General features: G+C 35.3%; 3 protein-coding genes across 4 annotated transcripts in view; all 3 read left to right on the forward strand.

The window, feature by feature from the left end:
- The window catches only part of Pde11 (Phosphodiesterase 11), a 46,625-nt gene extending 42,401 nt beyond the window's left edge, over positions 1-4,224 (forward strand). Inside the window, exons 14-16 of the mRNA XM_028320489.1 lie at positions 997-1,390; positions 1,644-1,727; positions 1,810-4,224. Coding sequence (XP_028176290.1) covers positions 997-1,390; positions 1,644-1,727; positions 1,810-2,160 — 829 coding nt within the window. The 3' untranslated portion in view covers positions 2,161-4,224. The remainder of the gene's footprint in view (positions 1-996; positions 1,391-1,643; positions 1,728-1,809) is intronic.
- Positions 4,225-5,804: 1,580 nt separating this feature from the next.
- Positions 5,805-6,608, forward strand: LOC114364374 (uncharacterized). The gene has a single exon (XM_028320512.1). The coding sequence runs from the start codon at positions 5,849-5,851 to the stop codon at positions 6,527-6,529; it is 681 nt and encodes a 226-aa protein (XP_028176313.1). The 5' UTR covers positions 5,805-5,848; the 3' UTR covers positions 6,530-6,608.
- Positions 6,609-7,388: 780 nt separating this feature from the next.
- LOC114364365 (long-chain-fatty-acid--CoA ligase 1) overlaps positions 7,389-21,835 on the forward strand; it is a 67,079-nt gene continuing 52,632 nt past the window's right edge. The window contains exons 1-2 of one of the 2 annotated variants that reach the window (XM_028320500.1): positions 7,389-7,648; positions 15,759-15,805. In XM_028320500.1, the coding sequence (XP_028176301.1) occupies positions 15,796-15,805 (10 nt within the window). In that variant the 5' untranslated portion in view covers positions 7,389-7,648; positions 15,759-15,795. Of the gene's footprint in view, positions 7,649-15,647; positions 15,806-21,835 lie in introns of those variants that run through there. The other variant, XM_028320499.1, reaches the window with a different exon arrangement.

The raw sequence follows: 21,835 nt of genomic DNA on the forward strand, positions 1-21,835 counted from the left end.
TAATGCACTAAAGCATTCTCGACCAGTTTACCTTTGGGTTGAGCAGAAAAGAAATTTGTTTGGCGGTACTTCTAGTGCAAAGAGAAAAAAAAAAACAAATATGCTACATAAATACATAAAATATACAATAATATATAAAATATACAATAAATAAATACATACATAGAATAGATGATTGAGTTAAACTGAAATTACAATTCATGAAGATGAAATCATTTAAAGGAAGTGGTTATGGACAGATTTTTTTAAAAGAAAACTTATTAGACGCTTGCCTGGTCTCTTCAGGCAGAGAGTTCCAGAGCCTTATGGCCTGGAGACGGAAGGAGTCGGAGAGAAAACCAGTTCGGTGAAGAGGAGTGGAAAGAACGGACTTGTTGGAGGAGCGGAGCTGACGTGAGTGCGTAGAGCTGAGAAGGTTAAACTGAGACTTAAGATATGAAGGAGAGTTGGGATCATTTAGAATTAAAAAAGGGTAGAGAGAATTCTGACTTTGCGTCGAAGCGGGAGAGGCAGCCATTGAAGCTGAGAACGGTAAGCGGAGATATGGTCATATTTACGCAGACAAAAAAAAATGCAGCTGGCATTGTTGACAAGGCGATCCAACCATCTGATTTATCTAAAGCTAAGTGAACAGTGCAATAAATTATATTCACTAGGAAGTTCCGAGCCTAGAAGGCAAACTATTACTGGTTTGAAACTACACTTGTTTTACCATGAAAATCTATGTGATTTAAAGAGAAAACAATAAAGACTGACTGATTATAATAACGTTTTCTTTATTTTTCCCTCAAAATATGAGCCTTGTAAGGAAGTTTCGGTTTCGGTTTCGGTTTCGGCCGAAATAGACACCGTTGCCGAAATTCGTTTTCGGTTTCGGTTTCGGTCGTAAAACTAGTTTCGGTCGGACACTAATCAGGACTAAAGACACTGAATTTTAAAAAGAATGTGTGACTGTCAATAAATATTTTTTAAAATAAAATTATTACTTGTTTCCAGCAAACGCAAGCCCTTCATCGAGCTGGTGAGCAGCGAGCGCTGCGTGACAGTCGCGTGGGGCGAGTGCGAGGACCGTCGCGGGCTCCTGCGGGCGATGCTGATGACGGCGTGCGACCTCGCCGCCATCACCAAGCCCTGGCCCGTCGAGCGCCGCGTGGCCGCGCTCGTGGCCGGCGAGTTCTTCCGCCAGGGCGACCTGGAGCGACACAACCTCAACCTGACGCCCATAGTGAGTGTCGCTTGTAGCGCGCCCGTAGTGTCGCTTGTAGCGCGCCCAGCGACCGCCGCCATCACCAAGCCCTGGCCCGTCGAGCGCCGCGTGGCCGCGCTCGTGGCCGGCGAGTTCTTCCGCCAGGGCGACCTGGAGCGACACAACCTCAACCTGACGCCCATAGTGAGTGTCGCTTGTAGCGCGCCCGTAGTGTCGCTGGTAGCGCGCCCAGAGACCGCCGCCATCACCAAGCCCTGGCCCGTCATAAGGCCACCATCGAGACACCTACCCTTGAATTGTTACGAACAATACTCTTACTACTTCTTATCTATTGGGTATTTTGAAGAAGTGTAAAAGGACCTTAATTGAAATTGCATCACCTGTACATATTGAACGAGAACGAAAACAAATATTTACAATACCTATTTTGTTTCAGGATATAATGAACCGAGACAAAGAAGACGAACTCCCTGCTATGCAAGTCAAATTCATTGATACGATTTGCTTGCCTATTTACGAGGTAAATATCATGAACATTCTACAAAGCTAAGCTTTTGATTTTAAAGATGTACTAGACTAAAAAAAACTATATTATTTTTCAGGCATTCGCAGTACTGTCGTCATCTTTACAACCAATGCTCGATAGAGTGAAGAGCAATCGGGCGCATTGGATCGACCTCGCGAACAACGACAAAAACAATGACAAAATCGAGTACGGTCTCGAGAAAAACCACATCAACGAGCGAAACGACAAATCTAGCATCAGCTCGCAAAACGTTGATGACACAGAGAACACTTACGAAGGCGATAGCAGCGGAGCCGTGAGTCTGTCTTCAGAGTCCAACTCCAAATATGAAAATATCGAAAACCCCGTTGTAGGACTCCTTTGCAACAACGTCCTAGCGATACCGCGGGATTCCAGCAAGTTCTCAAACATGAACGAGCTAAACTAAATACAAAATGAGACGGACATTTATGTGATATAGTGAAACGCGTCTTATTTGCGGATAGCGTCCAAACCTCATTTCAAAGGCCAATAGCGAAGCCAAATCGTCCAACGTTAAGTTTTTAGTGTAAAGATACATTTTAGTGTCTATTAGCACAATGTGTTACTCAATAACGATATAGTTTTGCATTTTAGATGTTTATCTTTTTATTTTATAAGTTACGGTTTTGTAACTGATTGGGTTTTATTGAGCTTACGATTCCGTATGTTTTGCCGCCATATTTTTTCATGTTCCTATTGGCTTGAAATCGAGGTCCTTTACGAGAGTGAACGGTACTTGCGTTACAAACAACGTTGTGTGATATTCGTGTAGTTAGATGATGATTTAGTTGAATTCGAGATGATTCACCTAACGCAAGGCGTTTATCGATAAGTTATCAGGATTCTCGCACTATTTTTGTACACTTCATTTAGCTTTACATGAATAATTTTAAGAAATTTATAATGTATGTACCTAAATGTTTTGATTTACCTCATTCGTCTATTCCTACGTATTACATGAAGTCATTCGTGTGTCGATAGTTTTCGTATCATTTAAGATACTCGTAATGAACATTTAATATTATATTGATGAATTATTTGAAACTAATGAACAGGGCCTATACGTCATGTCTAACGTAGTTTTTATCAAATATATGACCAAAATACCAAAAATTTTGAATAGTGCTAAATTGTTTTTGTTCATAAAACATATAATAAGACATTCAAGCTTTGAGTATTAAAATGTATATTTATAGAGTTTGGCATTATTATGTTCGTGTAAAATTTGACTTGTGCGTGAAATATATCCATCAGATACATAGAATCATGACCTACATATCGGGAAATGAATGTATAACCATATAATGTGTATGTGACAAGGGTATAGTGAATAATATGTGACTATAATGTACACGTGTTGTAAAGTATTTAAGAAATAAGCTTTTTATTTCTTTTATTTTTATTAACATTTGTTTCAAACTTGTAAAATAACAGAATAGACACGTGCACATTGTAATCTCTTAAAATTTTAATCGCACATTATGTAAATAGGACCTTAAATTATTAACGAAGCGTAATTTTTGGTAAGTAATGTACTTATTATGAAATCGGGTTCTGATTTAAATAATATTCAGTTTTGTAGTCGCTCTGTACGGAACGCCCGCCTCGCAATAGTTTTACGCCTGACAGTTAAACCACAAATACAGTGCTAGCACATCAAGCTTTACAATTGTATTGCAAAATGGTACGTATTGCAACTGCGTAAGATTCCACGATGCTTGATGCGCCCGATATTTGGTGGCTTGTGGATTTTTGGGAGACTAAACTCTGACCAATAGATGCTGTAAAGGCGCGCGCGCACGGTTCACTTTTGTCACCGTGACAGTATGTCTCTTGGATAGATAAGTTCAAATAGTATGTTATCTCTCTCTTTCTCTTTATGAAAGTGTAAAAGAGAAAGATGTTATCAGTGCGCGCATAACCTAAGAAGATAATGTCATCGTTGCAATCTATTGGTGATTTTAGTTAAGCTTTCCGTCACAGGCTACTAAAGTATTGGCAGCACTGGAAAAGGGACTAGAAGTTCGCTCGGTTATGATGGCATACTGTAGCATAGAAATAGCATTATTGTAGTCTATATTTCTTACGTTTTCTGTAACTGTTTTTTATCTGGTTTTTTTTCTGAGATTAATTGTTTTTTCGAACAACCCTTTGTAACCATTTTTGATTGTTTTTTTCCCGTTCATTTACAAAATATTATTACATCCTTTTTGCAAGAAGGCAAAGGTAAATGAAAACTTTTTGAATATTATGTTGATTAGTATATTTTTTGCAATATTTAACCCATTTGGTGCATATAATCGAGCGGGCCTTCCCCTTTTGTGGTTGTAGCAAGAACCATTCCAATTAATTGTTTTGTATCATATTACCTGCTGTTTGTGTCGTCCGTTAATAAAAACGCGTAATTAATAATTATTATGTCAATTAAAATATACAAAATGTATAATCAAATTTTTTTATGTAATGTATATGTTACGGTCAAAGTGATAAATGTGAAAATTATGAATAATCGCCGGTTATTATGAATAATTACCGCATGATTTGGTAAATGTGATTAATATGAGGTCATTTATGTGTGTATAAAACTAAATAGGCGGCTTAGGGGTGCCCCAAGGCCCCCCCCCGCCGCACCTTAACCTATTTTTCACTTTAAATCAAAACATTATGTTATAGGCATCATAGAAAAGTAATATTATGCAAGAAACATTCCAAACTCATTATGCCAAATTATATTAATATATGATATCAAAACGTTCAAAAGTTTGGCTGTACACGAGCACGTACACAAGATGTTGTTCTCTTTTATGAAATTTGTTAGTACTAAGGTTGAATTATTAAATAATCACTGTTAAATGTGATTAATTTATCACTTTCACCGCGACTGTCGGTAATTATTCATAATAACCGGTTATTATTAATAATTTTCAATTTATCACATTAACCGTAACATATAGAAAAAATATGAATTATTGCTAAACTGCAGAATGTTCTATGTTTTAAATATCAATTTTATTTTTTGAAATTGATCCAAGAAGATGCAGTTTAATTAAAATTTCTAATGATCATGTTTCATAGTTGAGACTATTTCTAATATAAATTGATAGATTTTCATTAAAAACGCTTTTAACGAGTGCAATTGGAATCAATGGTTGGGATAGCATTTTAATTTCATATACCGTTTTCTTAGCGGTATATTTCTAACGCTGTCTATGTGTCTACCTTCTATGAGACTATTCTAATCAACTTTATCAAAATTCACTATATTTCTCCTATAAATGCTGTAAATAAAAATGAAATATTATTTTTCCAAAAATGTCAGTTTTCCCAAAACATCAAAGGCTCTCTCAACCATCAAAATGGTACGTAGTGTTGAATGGTTTGGATAATTATATTTTCGTTCCCATACAAATTTTGTAACCAAACAAAACTTTTGACCAATTTCGCCATAAAAGAAAAATTGTATATTATAATATTTTCTAATTGGAATAATTCTCTCTATAAGCGTTAGATATTTACTTGAAAAAAAAAAATCTCAAATTATTGTGGTAATAAAATATGTACAACCCTAATGTTAAGAATCGCTGTAAGTATTATTAGAAAGTAATTAGAGAATTAATAACTGTAATTCACTAAATGAAGAGTTGTATGGTGTGTGAATAAATATGGAGGTTGTTTTGTTCCAAACAAAAATGTTATTTATTTATGATTAAACAAATTTTGAAATAATTGTTTGTTTTTCATACTTTACTTATCCATCTTTTACACGTTAAATATGGTACAAAAGTAGGTAATAATTAAAATTATGGTATTTTCTCCCAGTCAACCTTGGCGGAGCAGGAAAGTTAAAAAAAAATCACAGTCCAATATCTAAAACAGAAAACGTGACAGTTGTAGGTAATTTAGAAAATCTTTCGAAGCGACCAAAACCACGCCGAAGTTGATGAGCGAAGAAATTTCGAAATTACAAGTGTCACGTTATCTAAGCCACTGGAATATTGTCTTTGGCCTTTAGGCATTATAAAAAAAGAATTTTTGACAGTTTGTCAACATTGAATTTTGTTACAAACTGAACTGTTTTTTAATAATTTACCAAAATGCCTCTCCTAGACATCACCAACCCGGCAGTTATCATCTTTCTAAAAGAGAACTATGAAAAGGAGAATCGATTGCGACTCAACTGGATCCACAAACATAAAGCCTCTATCCAACAGGCGGCTACTTTGACCAGGGAACCTACTAACTACTTCGAAAGCGATGTGACTGCCCATAACATGGTTGAAGGCATGGCTACCATCACTAGAGACCATATTGTGGCTGGTTACAACAGACGAAAAGTTCCCATAAGAGATGGGACTTTTATCCCTGGAGTAGCGAACCTCCGCCATGGGCATTCCGTCGTTGACATCGGTCTAGGCGACCCCAAAGTCGACCCAAGATTAGTTCGCCCCAATACTGACTTAAACACAGATCCGATCATGCGACCGGTCGACCCAAAGATCACCGAGATCTTTTATAAATCAAAACCGGATTACGGTAGGATGGAGTATTTGAACAAACGCGGCAAAGTTTTGCCCGAAAGGAGGTTTTACTTCGCAGAGTGTAGCAACTGGGAGTATGGTTGGAGGATGGGCGACAGTGTGCTACGTCAAAAGCCAATGTTTGGACGATGCTGGCGGCTGACCAAGACCTTGAAGAGTCGAGTAGGTCCTCAACCAGATCCACCCCATTACAAATCTTCAGATCCCCCTGGCCCGTCAAAGTGTATTTCTATGTAGTTTTCAAATATTTTAATAAGGTTCTTTTAGCTTTTAGTTAACTATACTTAATTTGTTGATTAATATTATAATTATTTTGTTTAGGGGCACTGTTCGTTTTTAGAGTTTAGTATTAATTTATAAACTTAATATTATTATATTAATTAATGGTAAATCATCTTTTATATCTCACGTCCTACAATAGAAGAATAAAGTTACGTTTTTTAATTTTTTTGTCAAGTAGTTTTTTTTAGAATAATCAATAATATTCCTATATTCCTTCAAAATTATACACCTACTATTGCACACATAATATCTTTTCATATTTTACTTAGGTCTTAAAAAAGTAAAATCAAATTACCTACCTAGTAGGTACATAGAAGTTATCAGGCAACGTAGCCGATTTCACACAAATCTTTAGGTACTTCTTAAATATTTAACGAGTTCCGCGACTTGTGGCGACACCGAGTGATTTATTGATTTAGGTTCGACCCTGGCATATGAGATACCTACCTACAAGCCCTAACAATCAACTAGGTAAGTACTGTATTCATTCCGTCTGCCGCTCTAAAATTCATGGTCAAGGGGAGGAAGTAACCACAACACGAATTTTACAATACATCGATCGTTTTAGTTTACTCATTAACATCGCGTCAAACAAAACGCAGCAATGGAACTAGCCATACTTGCCGCAATGTGTTCCGTGCCCGCCGTTCCCGCCACACACCCATCAATAACACTGCGCATGTCCTTCTGGATAGCATCCGTCTCTTTCCTTCAATAATGCACAACAAGGGAGAAAGCATAACCTCAAAATGTTCGCACATGCGCAAAACGCGGCAATCCGCTCCACCACCTACTTTGCAGTGCTATTGATGCGAATGATTATTATCGAAACGCATGCAGTAACTATAAATAAAACCCTAGAATAACCAAATTGTAAAAATATGTGAATAGTTCTACTTATAATGTAGCTCTCATCTGTAAATAGCACTAATCAATTTGTAAATGAAGTGATTCTAGTTGTGTAGTTTTGTAAATCGATTTTAACATAATTTTGTAAAACATTAGTTACTAATACTAAAAGTGATGTGTAATTAAAAGAAATACCCACGTAACCACTCAACAAATTACGAAAAAGTAAGTCCATTTTCATTTGTAGTCTTTGAATTTTACTTCAGTATTGCCACACTCTCTTCAGCTCCAATGCTCTAAAATAATTTCCTTTACCTAAATTGGACCTTTATTTTAATTGTATCATGAAAACTTCCTCATTTAAACATAACTTATTTTGTAAAGAATAGCTATGTCTTTAAATTGATTCATGAAACTAACTCTTAATTAATTACACTAACCGATTTTACTAACCGCTTTACCTGTATATTTACGGCAAGAACACACTAATTTGAAAATTATAAGGGTATTTCTTCGGAGGCAAAATTTTCGATGTCTTTGGGTATAGTTCTGTAACCAACTAACAAAATGGCATGCAATATTTTTTTTCGTATAGCTTAGCTATAGCCCTATCTGGCGCAAATTACATTTTTGACATAATTGCTGTCTTTATACAAAATAAAAATATTTGAAGTGTGATTCTCTGATTCATATGGTGTGTCCGTTAGCCATTTTCCGGAACAAAATGGTTGATGTAGCATTTTCCTTTTGATATATCAATATAAATTAAAATTATTTCGAAAGCTAATGAGTTGTCCTTCTACAAAAAAAATGTGTCATAATTTTAATTAAGTTAGTTTGTTCGCAAAAAAATAAATAAGCAGTGTCCGGCATAAAATACTGATTCATATGGCGTGAGCTGTTCTTGACCATAACTGGTCAGGTTTTAGTCATGAGAGTCTGGTTTCTGGCGTGGAGGCAAGCCCATCTTGCAACGGATGAGCTAGAAGGCAGACGTGGAGCTGGTTGGCTTAGAACCCGGTGTGACGAAGGCAAATACTTGATTCATCTGTGCTTGGTTCAGGTGGCATGCTGATTACAATGCCTACTTTATAAAATTACATTATTGCATTAAAAATCTAATCTGTCTTTCTTGTGATGCTTTTGGGTTATAGAATCATGTAGAAAAATGACAACACTGTAGTCTGTATGTATGACGAGTTTTGCTCGATTTTAGGCAAAAAACTGATTTATCTGTGCGTGATTCATATGGTCAGGGCCCTATATGAATCATAAAATAAATTAGTTTTTGGTCTTTCAAGCACCAAAAAAGGGTTTTTTAACTAAGAATGACATCCCAGACTGCATCTCACTTAAGACCAGGTGCGATTGCGGTCTTGTTATGAATAAAAAAAAACCTTATCATTTTTATGTTAATAATAATTTGTGTTTAAACAGTAAATAAGTAGTATATCCGTTAAGCTAGCAACCATAACACAAGCATATTCGTTGCTTATTTTGTAGCTAAATGGCGCTGTATGAAATTGCCCAACGATTTATTTACTTTTATTATTATTTCAGCTACACTTATGGCGTCCATAGCACATAATAATATACTGCTGAGCATAGGCCTCCAATGATTTCGAGATTAACTGATTGCCATTGCTACAACCTCTATAAGCTCATCTCACCTTCTTCACCTTGTAGGTGGACGTCTTAACAACAATAGCTTGGATAAGTGATACAGCTCAGTAGAGTCATCTAAAATACCTTAGTGCCATAATATAAAGGTCTACATCCAGTGTGTGTTTATCAGTGATGACAAATTGTTCTGAAAAGCGGCCTCTCGCTGTAGGCTTACGAACCACAAAGTTGCATAGTGTACTATGGAGTGGACTATGCTTGTTTTTTTATGCAATCGAATCTGTAATGAGGAGATCCGTAAACGATCTAAAGTCGCATGGTGGCATAGTCCGATGTTTTAGCAAGCTGAAGTGATAATGGGCAGGACACATAGTATACAGAAATGATGGCTGATGGGATAGCACGTTTCTGGAGTGGAAGCTACGTGCCGGAAAGCTCAATGTAGAACCTCCTCCCACAGGAAGGCGCAGGATGCAGGCCGCTACCAACCGGTCATTATGGAAATCATTGGGAGAGGCTTATGTTCAGTTGAAATGATTATGATGATGACAAAATATTATGGAGGTATACTAAAGTTTCAAAAAAATGTTTTTTTACGAATTATTGTGGAATCGTTGCATTTTTTTATAACAACAGATCATTGTTTTTGTTATAATAAGATTATTTTCTTAATTTAGAGCCAATTGTACATAAATATCATAAATTTTATTTCTGTTTTTGATTAATATGTAACAAATTCTGATTCATATGGGTACAAAATATTTGAACGTCGATATCTTGAAAACTACTTTACAAAAACGAGTCCCTTATCCAAATATATGTTATTGGGTGTACCTATTTTCATATGAGTCTATGTTACAAACCTAAAATTGAATTTGAAATTTGTCCATATGAATCAGCCGAAGAATGCGATTTCGAAGAAGTGCCCATAAATAACTTGAAAAAATCGAACTGCCTAATCCCGCCTTAGGCAGTTCGATTTTTTCAAGTTATTTATAATTTTCAAATTAGTTTGAGATGCGACTCTTAACGCTAAAAATTAAATAACTAAGAACACACTAGATCTAAATTGATAAACAGGTTACCGGTTACCGAGCTTAATATATTTTTTTTTCTGAATCATGCTTTATTTTCATTGGCTCCATTAACTTGCACGTGGTCATCTCTATAATGAATGTTTATAACTTTGAGAAACATCTGCTGGATGCATTTTGCTTATAGGATACCTACTTATGTAGTTCCAACTTTGATGTGTATCGGGACGGGACATAATACATAGTAATACACGTCTTGAGAGAAAAGGAGATCCCGAGGGATTCGCGTGACGCGATTTCGGAAGCAAATTCAGTTTGTCACGAATCGAAACATACTTACCTACTGTATCTACTATAATAATATGTATGCGAATATACAGAATGTTTCGAATTACTTTTGTATAGATTCAACTGATACATAGTAAGGTACCTTAGCATTTAGTCAGTCTGTATACAGGTAATACCTACATTTCCTCAAAACTTACCAATACGGTAAGTACACGTGGCCCTAAGTTCAGTGGCAAATGTTGGCCATCTGTCATCATAACTTAATTTTGTACACATTGAGTTGGTTTTATTATAAGCAGAATATACTTACATACATTATCATTATTATAACTGCATTATAATTTATAATAATCTCTAGATTAGACTGTTTGTATTTGCAAAATAGAACTAATACTCCTATAGTAGGTACCTACAATGCTTTATTTTACGCTACCATGTAGGTGTACGAGAGTATGCTACGGTAAACAAATAAAAATGGATTCCAGAATCGTGTTTCTATCCACATTGGATTTACTAACACCGTTTCAATGAACTTTCATGTTGCGTCCAGCATTAATGTACCTTTAATGAAGTTAAAAGGAGTGACTAATGATAGTGTCCGTGATATTTACACGAACTTGTTTGAACTCGCATCAAAGACATCAATTTGTGGTGCTCTCCCAGTTTGGTCTGGATTTTGCGGGCTAAAATTAGACTCTAGTCTTTATTACTATGTGTTTCGAAATTCGGAGTGATTCAACCGTCATAAAGTCTGACTGAGTACTTGTTATTTAATTAGTCTGTGGATAGGGTTTATTAAAGCACCGCAATCTGTTAACTTTGGCCGAATGGTATACCGAGCTGTTGCACTACACAATATAAGTAGATACTGTTTGAACCATCAGTATTTATGGCTGGGGATCCCCAATCCTGCATTACACAAGTTACCGATAAGCTATGGCTTTTTAATCAATACTTTACTCCATCACCTGCAAGAAATGGCCCTAACAATCAATGCGTTGCTCTATCGTCTGCAAGGCACACTTAAGATCGCACTAAAAGCAACCCTATAATAGGGCTAACTAAGTTTTACACACTAAAAATATATTTTTTCACACCATGCAGACCAAGATGGGCGACTGAATCCAATTGGGGTGACTGAAACCTCTAAAGTGACCCATCTGAGACCCTACCTCTTCCCTGTTTCACATATTCAGTTTTGGTTCATTTATCTATACAGGGTGTTAGGTAAATGGGTATATGAGCCGACACTAGCCCATGTTAACATGGTCATATAAATGGTATGGTGAAGTCAGAAATTTGATATCATCATTTTATTTTTTTTAATTTTCATACAAAATAAATTTTATAAAATCCGATTCGTATGAAAATTAAAATACTTAAAATGAAGATATCAATTTTCTGACCTCACCATACCATTTATATGACCATGTTAACATGGGCTAGTGTCGGCTCATATACCCATTTACCTAACACCCTGTATAAATAAAAATGAATTGATGTTCGTTAGTCTGATTAAAACTCGAGAACGGCTGGGCCGATTGAGCTGATTTTGGTTTTAAAATGTTTGTCGTAGTCCAGGGTAGGTCTAAACAGTGAGCAAATACGCGCGCGATATTGTTTTTCTGTGACAGACAAAATTCCACACGGGCAAAGCCGCGGGCGGATAGCTAGTATGGAATACTTACGGTTTTGGTGTATCTATTTCTATTCGGGAATTGAAGTTAGATGAAGCTGTATTCATAAGATTTTGTCTGAAAGTAACTCTCAGATATTATCTGGAAGATTGATCTCTCATTCTCCCTCATAATTATGGCTTGCGAAAGCGTAAGTGGGTATTTCTCATCGCCACGGTTCTCATCGTCACCTTCGTGGCAAATTTTATTTCTAACTTATTTCAACTTTTTGTAAACAAAAATTGTAGCGCTTGATGTGAAGAGTGTATTCTCAGTAAATCAGTCAAATAGTGAGTCTCGTTTGGAAGCTTTAACGTTTTGAATTTTTTGATGCCACGAAAGTGATTCTGTACTTCACAGCAATATTTTTTTCAAACTTTACTACTGTAAATGACTCTTAAGTGTTTATAAAACATATATTTTGTCTTATTTTCATAGATAAATAGCAATAACATAATATAAATAGCAATTTTTTTTTAAAGCTTGTACATATTTTAATTTTTACCCTTTTTTATTTAGTTATAGTTTAGTTGAGTAGTTATTTGTTAATATTTAGTGGTATATTTGTATAGAATATTGTTTAAATAAATCTTACGTCACTTTTCCTTGTCGATATTAAATAGGTACCTACTTAAATAAAATAAAACTTTACCTTTACAAGATAAAATTTTACCTATAATGTCACCTACTAAGTTACAAGATTCTAGGCAATTGGTTTTAAGGGTGACACTGGTNATATTTTAAAATAAACCAAAGCAAGAAATCACTTTCGTGGCCTAAAATCACCTTCGTGTATAAAACACCACGAAGGTGATGCCACGAAGGTGACGAAAATTTTAGTTTTTTATGAATTATCCTTAAATTTGAATTTAACGGTTCAAGTCGAATACTACACAAATAAGTCTAACATGTTAAGTTTTCAATGGCCTAAGTTTCAATTAAATTGTTTAAATTTTAGAGGTAGAAAATATTGTTCAAGCAAGCGACGGTACGTCTATGGATAATCACAAAAAGTTACGTATTTTTTTCGCGGAGCGACGATCGACCTATCTCACCTCCCCAATGGCCGGAGCGCGACTGACGTTAACCGAATAGAATGATGTGATTGGTTACTGATGTTCGGTTTAACGGCAATCTTGTATTATTACTCAAAATTTTAGGTACCTAAAATCGTGTGACCAACGTATTTCGCTTTCTCAATTCGAAATAATTATAAGAAGATATTTTTTTTACTATTGTGTGGAAAGTATATTTAATTACGATGATTTTAGTATATGCTACACACAAATTGAATGAAAATTGTGAATGCAGTAACCAAATGTTTCATTGCAACCGAGGGTGTGACACGATGAGAACGCGAAAAATGACCCCGTTTTGTATCGTTTCATGTGATGTTTTCGTATTATTTTTGCTTCTATTACGATAAAATTTATTTTGTATGTAGCTAAATAGATATTTTATCATCTATTTCAAAGTTATTGTTCTAACTTATACCGTTTATGAACTATTATTGTGTGACCATCAAATTTGAGTGTAAATGAGAAGTACCCAAGTATAGATGACCCACGCTGAACTGTCCCGCCGAACTCAATGACAGGGGGGCGCTACCATCGTTTAACTATATGGTTTCCAACATGGCAAAAATATGAACCAGCGATCCGGTATTGACGGTGGCGCCCCACTGTCAATGTCATCGACAGGACAGTCCAGTATTTTGGAACTATAGCTGAAGGATATAGATGACCCACGCTGAACTGTCCCGCCAAACTCAATGACAGGGGGGCGCTACCATCGTTCAACTATATGGTTTCCAACATGGCAAAAATCTGAACCAGCGATCCGGTATTGACGGTGGCGCCCCACTGTCAATGTCATCGACAGGACAGTCCATTATTTTGGAACTATAACTCTTTATTGCCATCTAAAAAAGTCATCATCATCATCCTCCCATTTCATAAATTCAAAACTTTAAATACAAACCTCTTTTTTGTAAAGAAAAAACAATGCAAACTTTTTTTAACGAAAAAGACCACAGATTACATGACGTTGTCAAACAGTATTTTCAAAATGTCTAAATTGTTACAGTAAAGTATCAAAATGCTAAACTGTGTTACTGTTGGTAAATGCCCTGAGGGATAAGTAATGGATTCTATCAGTCAAAGGTAATTTGTGTAATTTAGCTTGTAGATAACGAGTAGGTAAAATAAGGCTCTTGCTAAATTTATGTTCAACTTTACGTTATAAAATTATGGTCATCATGGCATGGGCATGTTATCAAAACGCTATGACATCGAAATAATTTAGTCAAGACCATGGAGCATCTTAAAATACACCCCATTCAAAAGAAACACGGATTCTTTTGGCAATTTCCCATAATAGCACTTTAAACACCTGAAGCTTTTCAGGTGAGAAAAAACGAAAATGAAAAATCTTTTCAGTATTTTAATACGGGTAACTTTATAAATGGCTGAGGCTTCCTTTTAAGCGGAGTACATTTGTCTAGAGGCCTTCCTCGCTTTTTTCAGATTATTAATAAACTAGCGATACGCCCCGGCTTCGCACGGGTGCTATATCATAATAAACCTTCCTCTTGAATCACTATATTGCTGAAAACTGTATTAAAATCCGTTGCGTAGTTAACAAGGTCTTAGTGTACAGCAGCGGGAGTGACTGTTTTATTACTAGGTAAAGAAGATAACATAAATTAAAGTAAAATAGACATTTGAGCATTGTTTCAGAATATAAGCTTGAAATTGTTAAGGACACTTTAATTATTTGGGCACGAAATCGACTGGAAAAGCTATGAGTTGCTCAGGCTTATCGGAAATTGTCAGGCACTAGATTCGAACCTACGATTGGCTATCAAACGTGGCATGGGGCCAAATCGATCGCTTGACCTACATTCTAAACTTTATTGTCATTGTCTTAATGATGAATATCGTAGTAGATTATTTCGAATTGTTCTTGTCAACATTTGCATCACAACAGTATACTTCTTCATATTCGTTTCGCTCTTGGAGATGTGGTCACGTTGAGGCGTTGTTCACATCGGTTGTAGAGGCGGATACAGCTCTCCGCACGATCTCTCACAACAGTTTATATTCAAATAAACCTAATTATTCCAATATCAGTGACTTATCTTTCATCATAATTTAAATTTAATAGACCGTCCGTAATTACAGGTTCGTATCATTTCATAGCTCAGCGGCTTTCGGTTAGTATAAAATTGAAAGTAATACAAAGCACTGTACATTTTTTGTTCACGCGGTAAATATTGATTTTTTAATTTATATTCACCCATCATGATAATTGCATTAAGTTAAGCGATACTTTTATTATTGACGCGCGAAATACATCACATTTGTTTAAACCAAGGCCGACCACCAGCTTATCTGAATTTCAAGCAAAACCGTGTGATTATTTGTCATAAGGCTTGCGGCGCTAAATCAAGTTAGTAGGATTGATTTTAGAAAAAAATAACACTAGCTTAATTTCATACATCTATTCAGTATTTGACCTAATAAGCAAACTATTGTTGCAACATTTTTGCGTGATAAAATTGAATACAGCTAAATGCTCTTATCATAAACGCACGCAACGCAATCCTTAGCGGACGTCTACACTCAATTTAAAAATAAACTGCTTACAGTTATTTTGGAACCGGTGAAAAAGTTGCGAATAACGGTGTTAAGTTCTTTTTGTGTTTTCTTAAAGGTACTGAAGTTGTGGTGATTGTATCCGGCTGGGCGAGATGTCGAAATGTGAGTATATTACGTTATCTATCTGTAGATACATGATGTTCCACTAACCAATGTAAACACGATGACGTGTATGTAAAGTGTTCGTTCATCACAAATGTTTTTGTGCTAAAGTGGAGCCAATATTGATCGTAAGCCAATCTGTTAGTTTGTTCTGCTAGCCGCTGCTGGGAATTTTTTATTTTACTTACCTGCCTGTGAGGGATACTTTAAGTAACATTTTTTTAACGATAGGCGTGACTTAAAGTGTACATAGGCTAGTTTACACACTTACTAAAGTGTAATAGATAGTAACACGGTAAATATTCTAACTATGAAGCAGCCCTACCAGTTCCTTAAGTTTACTCAAAATTGCGCTATGGTCCAATAAAATTAAACTACATTTACTGACACTTACACGTAACTTCGTATCCTAATTTATTTGTCGTCCTATAAAATTCCCCTCGGGCTCTGTGCGTAAACAAAAACATTTTGATTGAATAAGTGAGAATCGAGATTCGTGTACTGAGTTACCGTAAACAAGTACGCCGGCGCAGTCCATCTAAATTAGATAATGCTCATACAGGTGGCATTTATTGATAAAAATCTGTGATTCAAAACCTCTAAAATCCTAATGCCCTCTGGCCATGACCAGACAACTCGTTTGACAGCTATGCTAATAAACAAAACATTGATCACGTGTTAACAAAGTCCGGTTTTTGACAAAGACGCAAATATTGTAACATAACATTAATAGTCAAGTCATTAACCCTGTTAACGATCTTTGCAACACATTCACTCATCTGTACTGCGTTTATCGTTATCAATTAATTAACCGCTCTACATAAGACGAGTTATTAACTCACCTCTAGAAAACAAAGCAAGTGGCCATTCGAGCAGAAAAATATTGTTTTTGCTCTTGAGCTACAATCTTGCTTGCGGCTACAAGTTTCTTCCATTTATTGAGTTAAATTAATGTGAAAATAATCGTGATTCCGCTTTATAAGGTCGCGTTCGACGTTTACTATGTTATTAGTTAATTACTCTTGTTCTCTGAATTAAATATCGCAGTAAGCAGTCTATAATTATAATATACTTGATATTCATGCTGGTACCGGCAGTGGCGTAACTATAGGGTGGCAAGTCGGCAAAATGCCACGGGCCCCCAGCCCGAAGGGGCCCCTGGTGAGAGGAAATCTCAATTCCCAACATTTATTATTACACATACTACTTAAGTAAAAAAAAGTTTTGTCTTTAATTTATTTGTTACCTTCTTAGTTGCATACACAACTAAAAAAAATATACCTAGGTATTAAACTTTCAATGCATTGGTAAAAAAAAATTTAACCCAGTTTTAGAAAGAATGTTCAAAATCCAATTACTCGTAATAATTTTGGAAACATGTGTGGACAAACATACCTCAAAATGTGTATATTGGTTTACATTTATATTCACTGGGCATGTGTGTCTCGCTGAGACTAGGTAGGTATACTGCCGGCATTAAAATCAGTGTTGCCGTTATAGTGCATTTCTCGCTAGATAGCGCAATTCTAAACTCTTCAGCGCTTTTTTTCTCAATACAATGCGCTAAAAAATATTTTTAATACAGGTACCATATAGGAAACCTAAAAAGACCTTAAACCATCAGCCCACCTTAAAAACATGAAAGAATACAACTGTTGGTCTATTTGTACTTATAATACAGTGTGAGTCACGTTAAAGTGTACATATGAAAATAGATGAAACTAGACCTATTTTTATCGACAAAAAAGAGGTCAAAATTTTTTTGAGATTTTTTTTTAATTTTTTATAGATTTTTTTTTCTTCCAATTACGTGTTGTAAAGAAAACGTAATAACTTTTAAACTAAGCGGTATATCCTGATAAAATAAAAACAGTGATAATGCTAAATAACAGGCGATACTAAAAAAATACATAAAATACACAAAAATAGCCAACAAATAATAAAAAATGATATTTTTTTTAAAAAATCTGCTTAAAAATTCGTGTTTTTTTTGTTATTTGATAAATTTCTCCAAAAAATGCCCCTATAACAGGTGGTTTTTATTGTTTTGTATTATTCTCTATCGTATTACCTTTGTAAAACTAAAAATTGCATGTCTCTATCCCTATCACAACATTTGCTATGATAGTTTGAACAAAGGCCTACCACAACATTATTCTCCTCTACAGGTAGGGACAATTTTAATTTTAACTAAAATGCTTATTTTACTTCGATATCTTTTGTTTTTACTTGCAATCTAACTTGTCTTTATCAAAATTACAAATCTAGAGCCATTTTCAGTTTCGTTGTTAGCGAAGCGTTGAATGGCGCGCCCGGAGAGGCTTAGTTCAAACGATCATAGCAAATGTTGTGATAGGGATAGAGACATGCGATTTTTGGTTTTACAAAGGTAATACGATAGAGAATAATTGAAAGGTTAAGCAATTTGGCTATTCTATCCATCGAAAATTCTATGGCCCGAAATTTGAACTTTGATGATGTCATTAACACTTTTGCTGAACAGAAAGTCCGAAGAAAGGAATTTTAATAATTAAAATTGTGTACCTACTTAAAATAAAATTGTGATTTCAGTTCAATAGGTACCTTTAATTAAAAGTGAATAATTATAAAATCAAGAAATTATAATTATAAAGTTTGTATGTACCTACTTCACGTAGTGATTTATTAGTTAACTTTTACAAATAAAAGTGTATAAATAAATATTATAAAATAAAAAATACTATTGTTGTTGGTTCAGCTTCTTTATATATTGGGAAAGTGGGAGGGCCCATTCGATGAATTTGCCACGGGCCTCGAACGGTATAGTTACGCCACTGGGTACCGGTAGTGATTTTGCCAATAATCGTGACGGGACTCGACAAAAATGATATCTTATAGTGGCAAAAGTATTTTTTATAATATATTTTTTGTGCATTGTCTCGTCATATCATTTGGATATTATTCCTGAGATAAAGTTAGTAGGATGTTTGGGTCTTTTTGGCACAAACAAATTTAAGAATACGAGTAAGTCTTTATTATTCTTAATTAATCATTATTTTTGTCTTTAATTAACAAATACAGCCATTGCGTTTGAATGTTGTTGTAAACGCTGAGTCATTGTTTTCACCCCTGCACCTTATTGCTTAGGGGAGACAAAACAAGCCGATGGATTCAAATCCTATAATAAAATGACTTATTTGCGGCAATCGTGTTGAATCATACTACTAACGAAATATACGTAGAACCTAATCTCTCATGAATTCAGCAATCCAAAGTATTATTAATAGTAGGTACAATGTTGCTCCCGGAAATGTCACAAATTCCTAAAGGATGACTTTGCTTTCTGTGAATCGAAAGACTTTGAAATTTCGCTTTCTGTGTTGAATCGAAAGACTTCGAACTCTATCAGAGCTACGCTAAAAGGCTACAAATTAAATAATAATATTTAGTAGGACATCTAAATTATTAAGTCAGTAAAACCATTATTTGTTCAAGACCTGGATGATGCTTATTTAGAAACTAACGATGAAATTGAAAAGTCGTAATACTATCAATAAATTTTGTAATTTATGTAAATTAATTTAGTTTGTTTCTAACGTGTTTCCGAATTCGTTACAACTATTAAGTGGTGGTGGAGCAAATTATCAACGCCTGCGATACATGTGCTAATAGGTTTCTTCTAGGCGAGGTCACTCCACAATGTCGTGGTCAAGACCAAGCAATGTTTAAATAACCTGTAATGTCACAACATTCTAATGAGATAGGTATCTATAGGAAAACTCGTAAAAGCTTCTTCGCTATTAAAAACATGCGTGCCATACCGCCGTTCCCTGCAATATTCTTCGTACCAAACGGAACCCAATCGATTACGCCACTTAAATTAAAAGGTAAATTGCGAGAATTCACCCCACTTACGCCACTTATGCCACTTAATGTGAATGAGATTGAAGTGTCAATGAAATAATTCGCTTCCTACGAGCGCAATTTCTCCGCGCGAATGTTTCCCGATCTTGGAGATAGGCGGTCGTTGCACTCCGGTAATTACACTGGGTTGCCATTATTACGGGACACGGATTCCAGCTTTTTGTGTAAGTATTTTGACAATTTTCCGAGCTTACGGTGAAATTACCGTACGCGTATACTCGCTTATTTTGCGCCAGGTTGTCTCTACAACTTAATTTTTATATAATTCACTAACTTTTATGTTAGTTTTGTTTCATGTCATAGTGATAACGACAATTTTAATTATTAATATATACTAATTAATCCATATCGCATTGGGGAAACCTGTAATATTAGAGGTACGATTGTGTTTTTTAAAATTTTTAAACACATTACGTAACTGGTTTATTAATTAATACGTAGGTACCTAATTGTTTTGAAATGGAATAATATGCAATCGTTTTATGTACAAAATAACAAATACCTTTCCCGTGAACAAGTATTTTTGTACAGAAGACTTTACCACCACAATGTTAACAGAACACTATGCACTGATTACAACCACATAGCCAAATGTATAGAAAAGGTAGAGATAAGGGGTCTTTTTGTTTAGGGGTGAATTCGACCAAACAAGAGTAAATATTAATCTCAGAATAAATCGAAAGTTTTAACATATTTCCCATACTGTAATTGTCAATGTCAATGTCAGGAGTTATTCTCGGATAAAAGTTTGGTCGAATCGGGCCTAAATGACTTGAAATAATTTTAACTTAAAAAACGATTTAATTTCATTTTCCTTTATTATTTTATTTTGTGCTGTTTTATAAAATGCATCTGGCAACACTAGCATGATTGAAAATGCAACGGTAGTCGGTCAGCGCGTTCGCAAGGTTTCTGTGTCACCGGACTTGCATCTCACCTACCTACATGACTGAATCGTGGGAAAATGTGTACTACGATAATCTAGTTAAGGTCTATTTTGCAAGGAAACTTAGTCGGTAGCCGCTACGTAGAGCCGTTTCCCGGCAGCTGAAAGGTCGCCGGTACATGTCCCACCTGAGGCAGTAAATTTTTAATAATGTTCTGGATATATTAGCATTATAAGTGCAATATAATCCGTTTACCGCCTCTCTCACTCGTGGTAGCAATTATTGAGTGACACAGATTCCAAGGGTAGTCTAATAGATAGACGCCCGTATTCACAAACATTACTATGTGGTCTCACAGTGCGCGTGGACGCACAGGGTGACACATGAACCAATAATAGAGCTCTACTCAATGCTGTGCGTTCGATTAGCTGCTTCACTAAAAGCAAGCATCGTTTGTGAATATGGGCGAGAGCCTCACGAATCTGAGTTGTGCTGTGTCCAATAACGTCAAAAATTCATTCCTTGGTTGCGGGGTTCGATTCCCACTGGGGGACATTTTTGTACAAGCACCAAAATTGATACTTAAAACCATGCTCATTTTTATTTATATCAGTTTGTTAGTCCATTATCTAGTCAAAATAATACAAGCTTAACTTAGTTTGGGACAGGGTAGTTAATTTGTGTGGCTGTTGGAACAATTTATTTTAACGAATGCCGCTAAGTCCACTGGGAAATCGTGCAGTAAGTAAACATATTAATTAGTTTAGCATTGTTAAACTTCAGTTGTTTTTCTTTGCTAGTTTACTTAAATTCATATTACTAATCAGTACGTGCACGTTGAATAATTAAGTCATGTAAGATTAAGATTATATTCTGAAACGCAAACCAATTGCTCAAAACTGGACTAAAACTCAAACATAATTTCGAAACTTCTAATTGAGTTTCAATCTTGGGTTTTAATATTTAGAATTTAGGTCAAACACGGGCTTAAGTCTAAGGCTGTGTTCCTTGATGAATCTCTATTACCACCATTATTTTATCCTTAATATTCGCTTGATCTTTATTTCGAGAACCAAAGTTAATTTTCAACATGTGTCTGATAGAGTTTCTCCGGTTTAAACGTTATTACGTCTATTCGGAATAATGAATACTAAGTATTTATCAGTATTAATTAATTTAACCACGAAATCAAAATATAGGATCATAGGTGAGTCACCTACCAATACAATTTACACTGATA

Source organism: Ostrinia furnacalis, unplaced genomic scaffold (assembly GCF_004193835.3).
Source record: "Ostrinia furnacalis isolate ACB-3 unplaced genomic scaffold, ASM419383v2 OfSCF7393, whole genome shotgun sequence".
Taxonomy (NCBI): domain Eukaryota; kingdom Metazoa; phylum Arthropoda; class Insecta; order Lepidoptera; family Crambidae; genus Ostrinia; species Ostrinia furnacalis.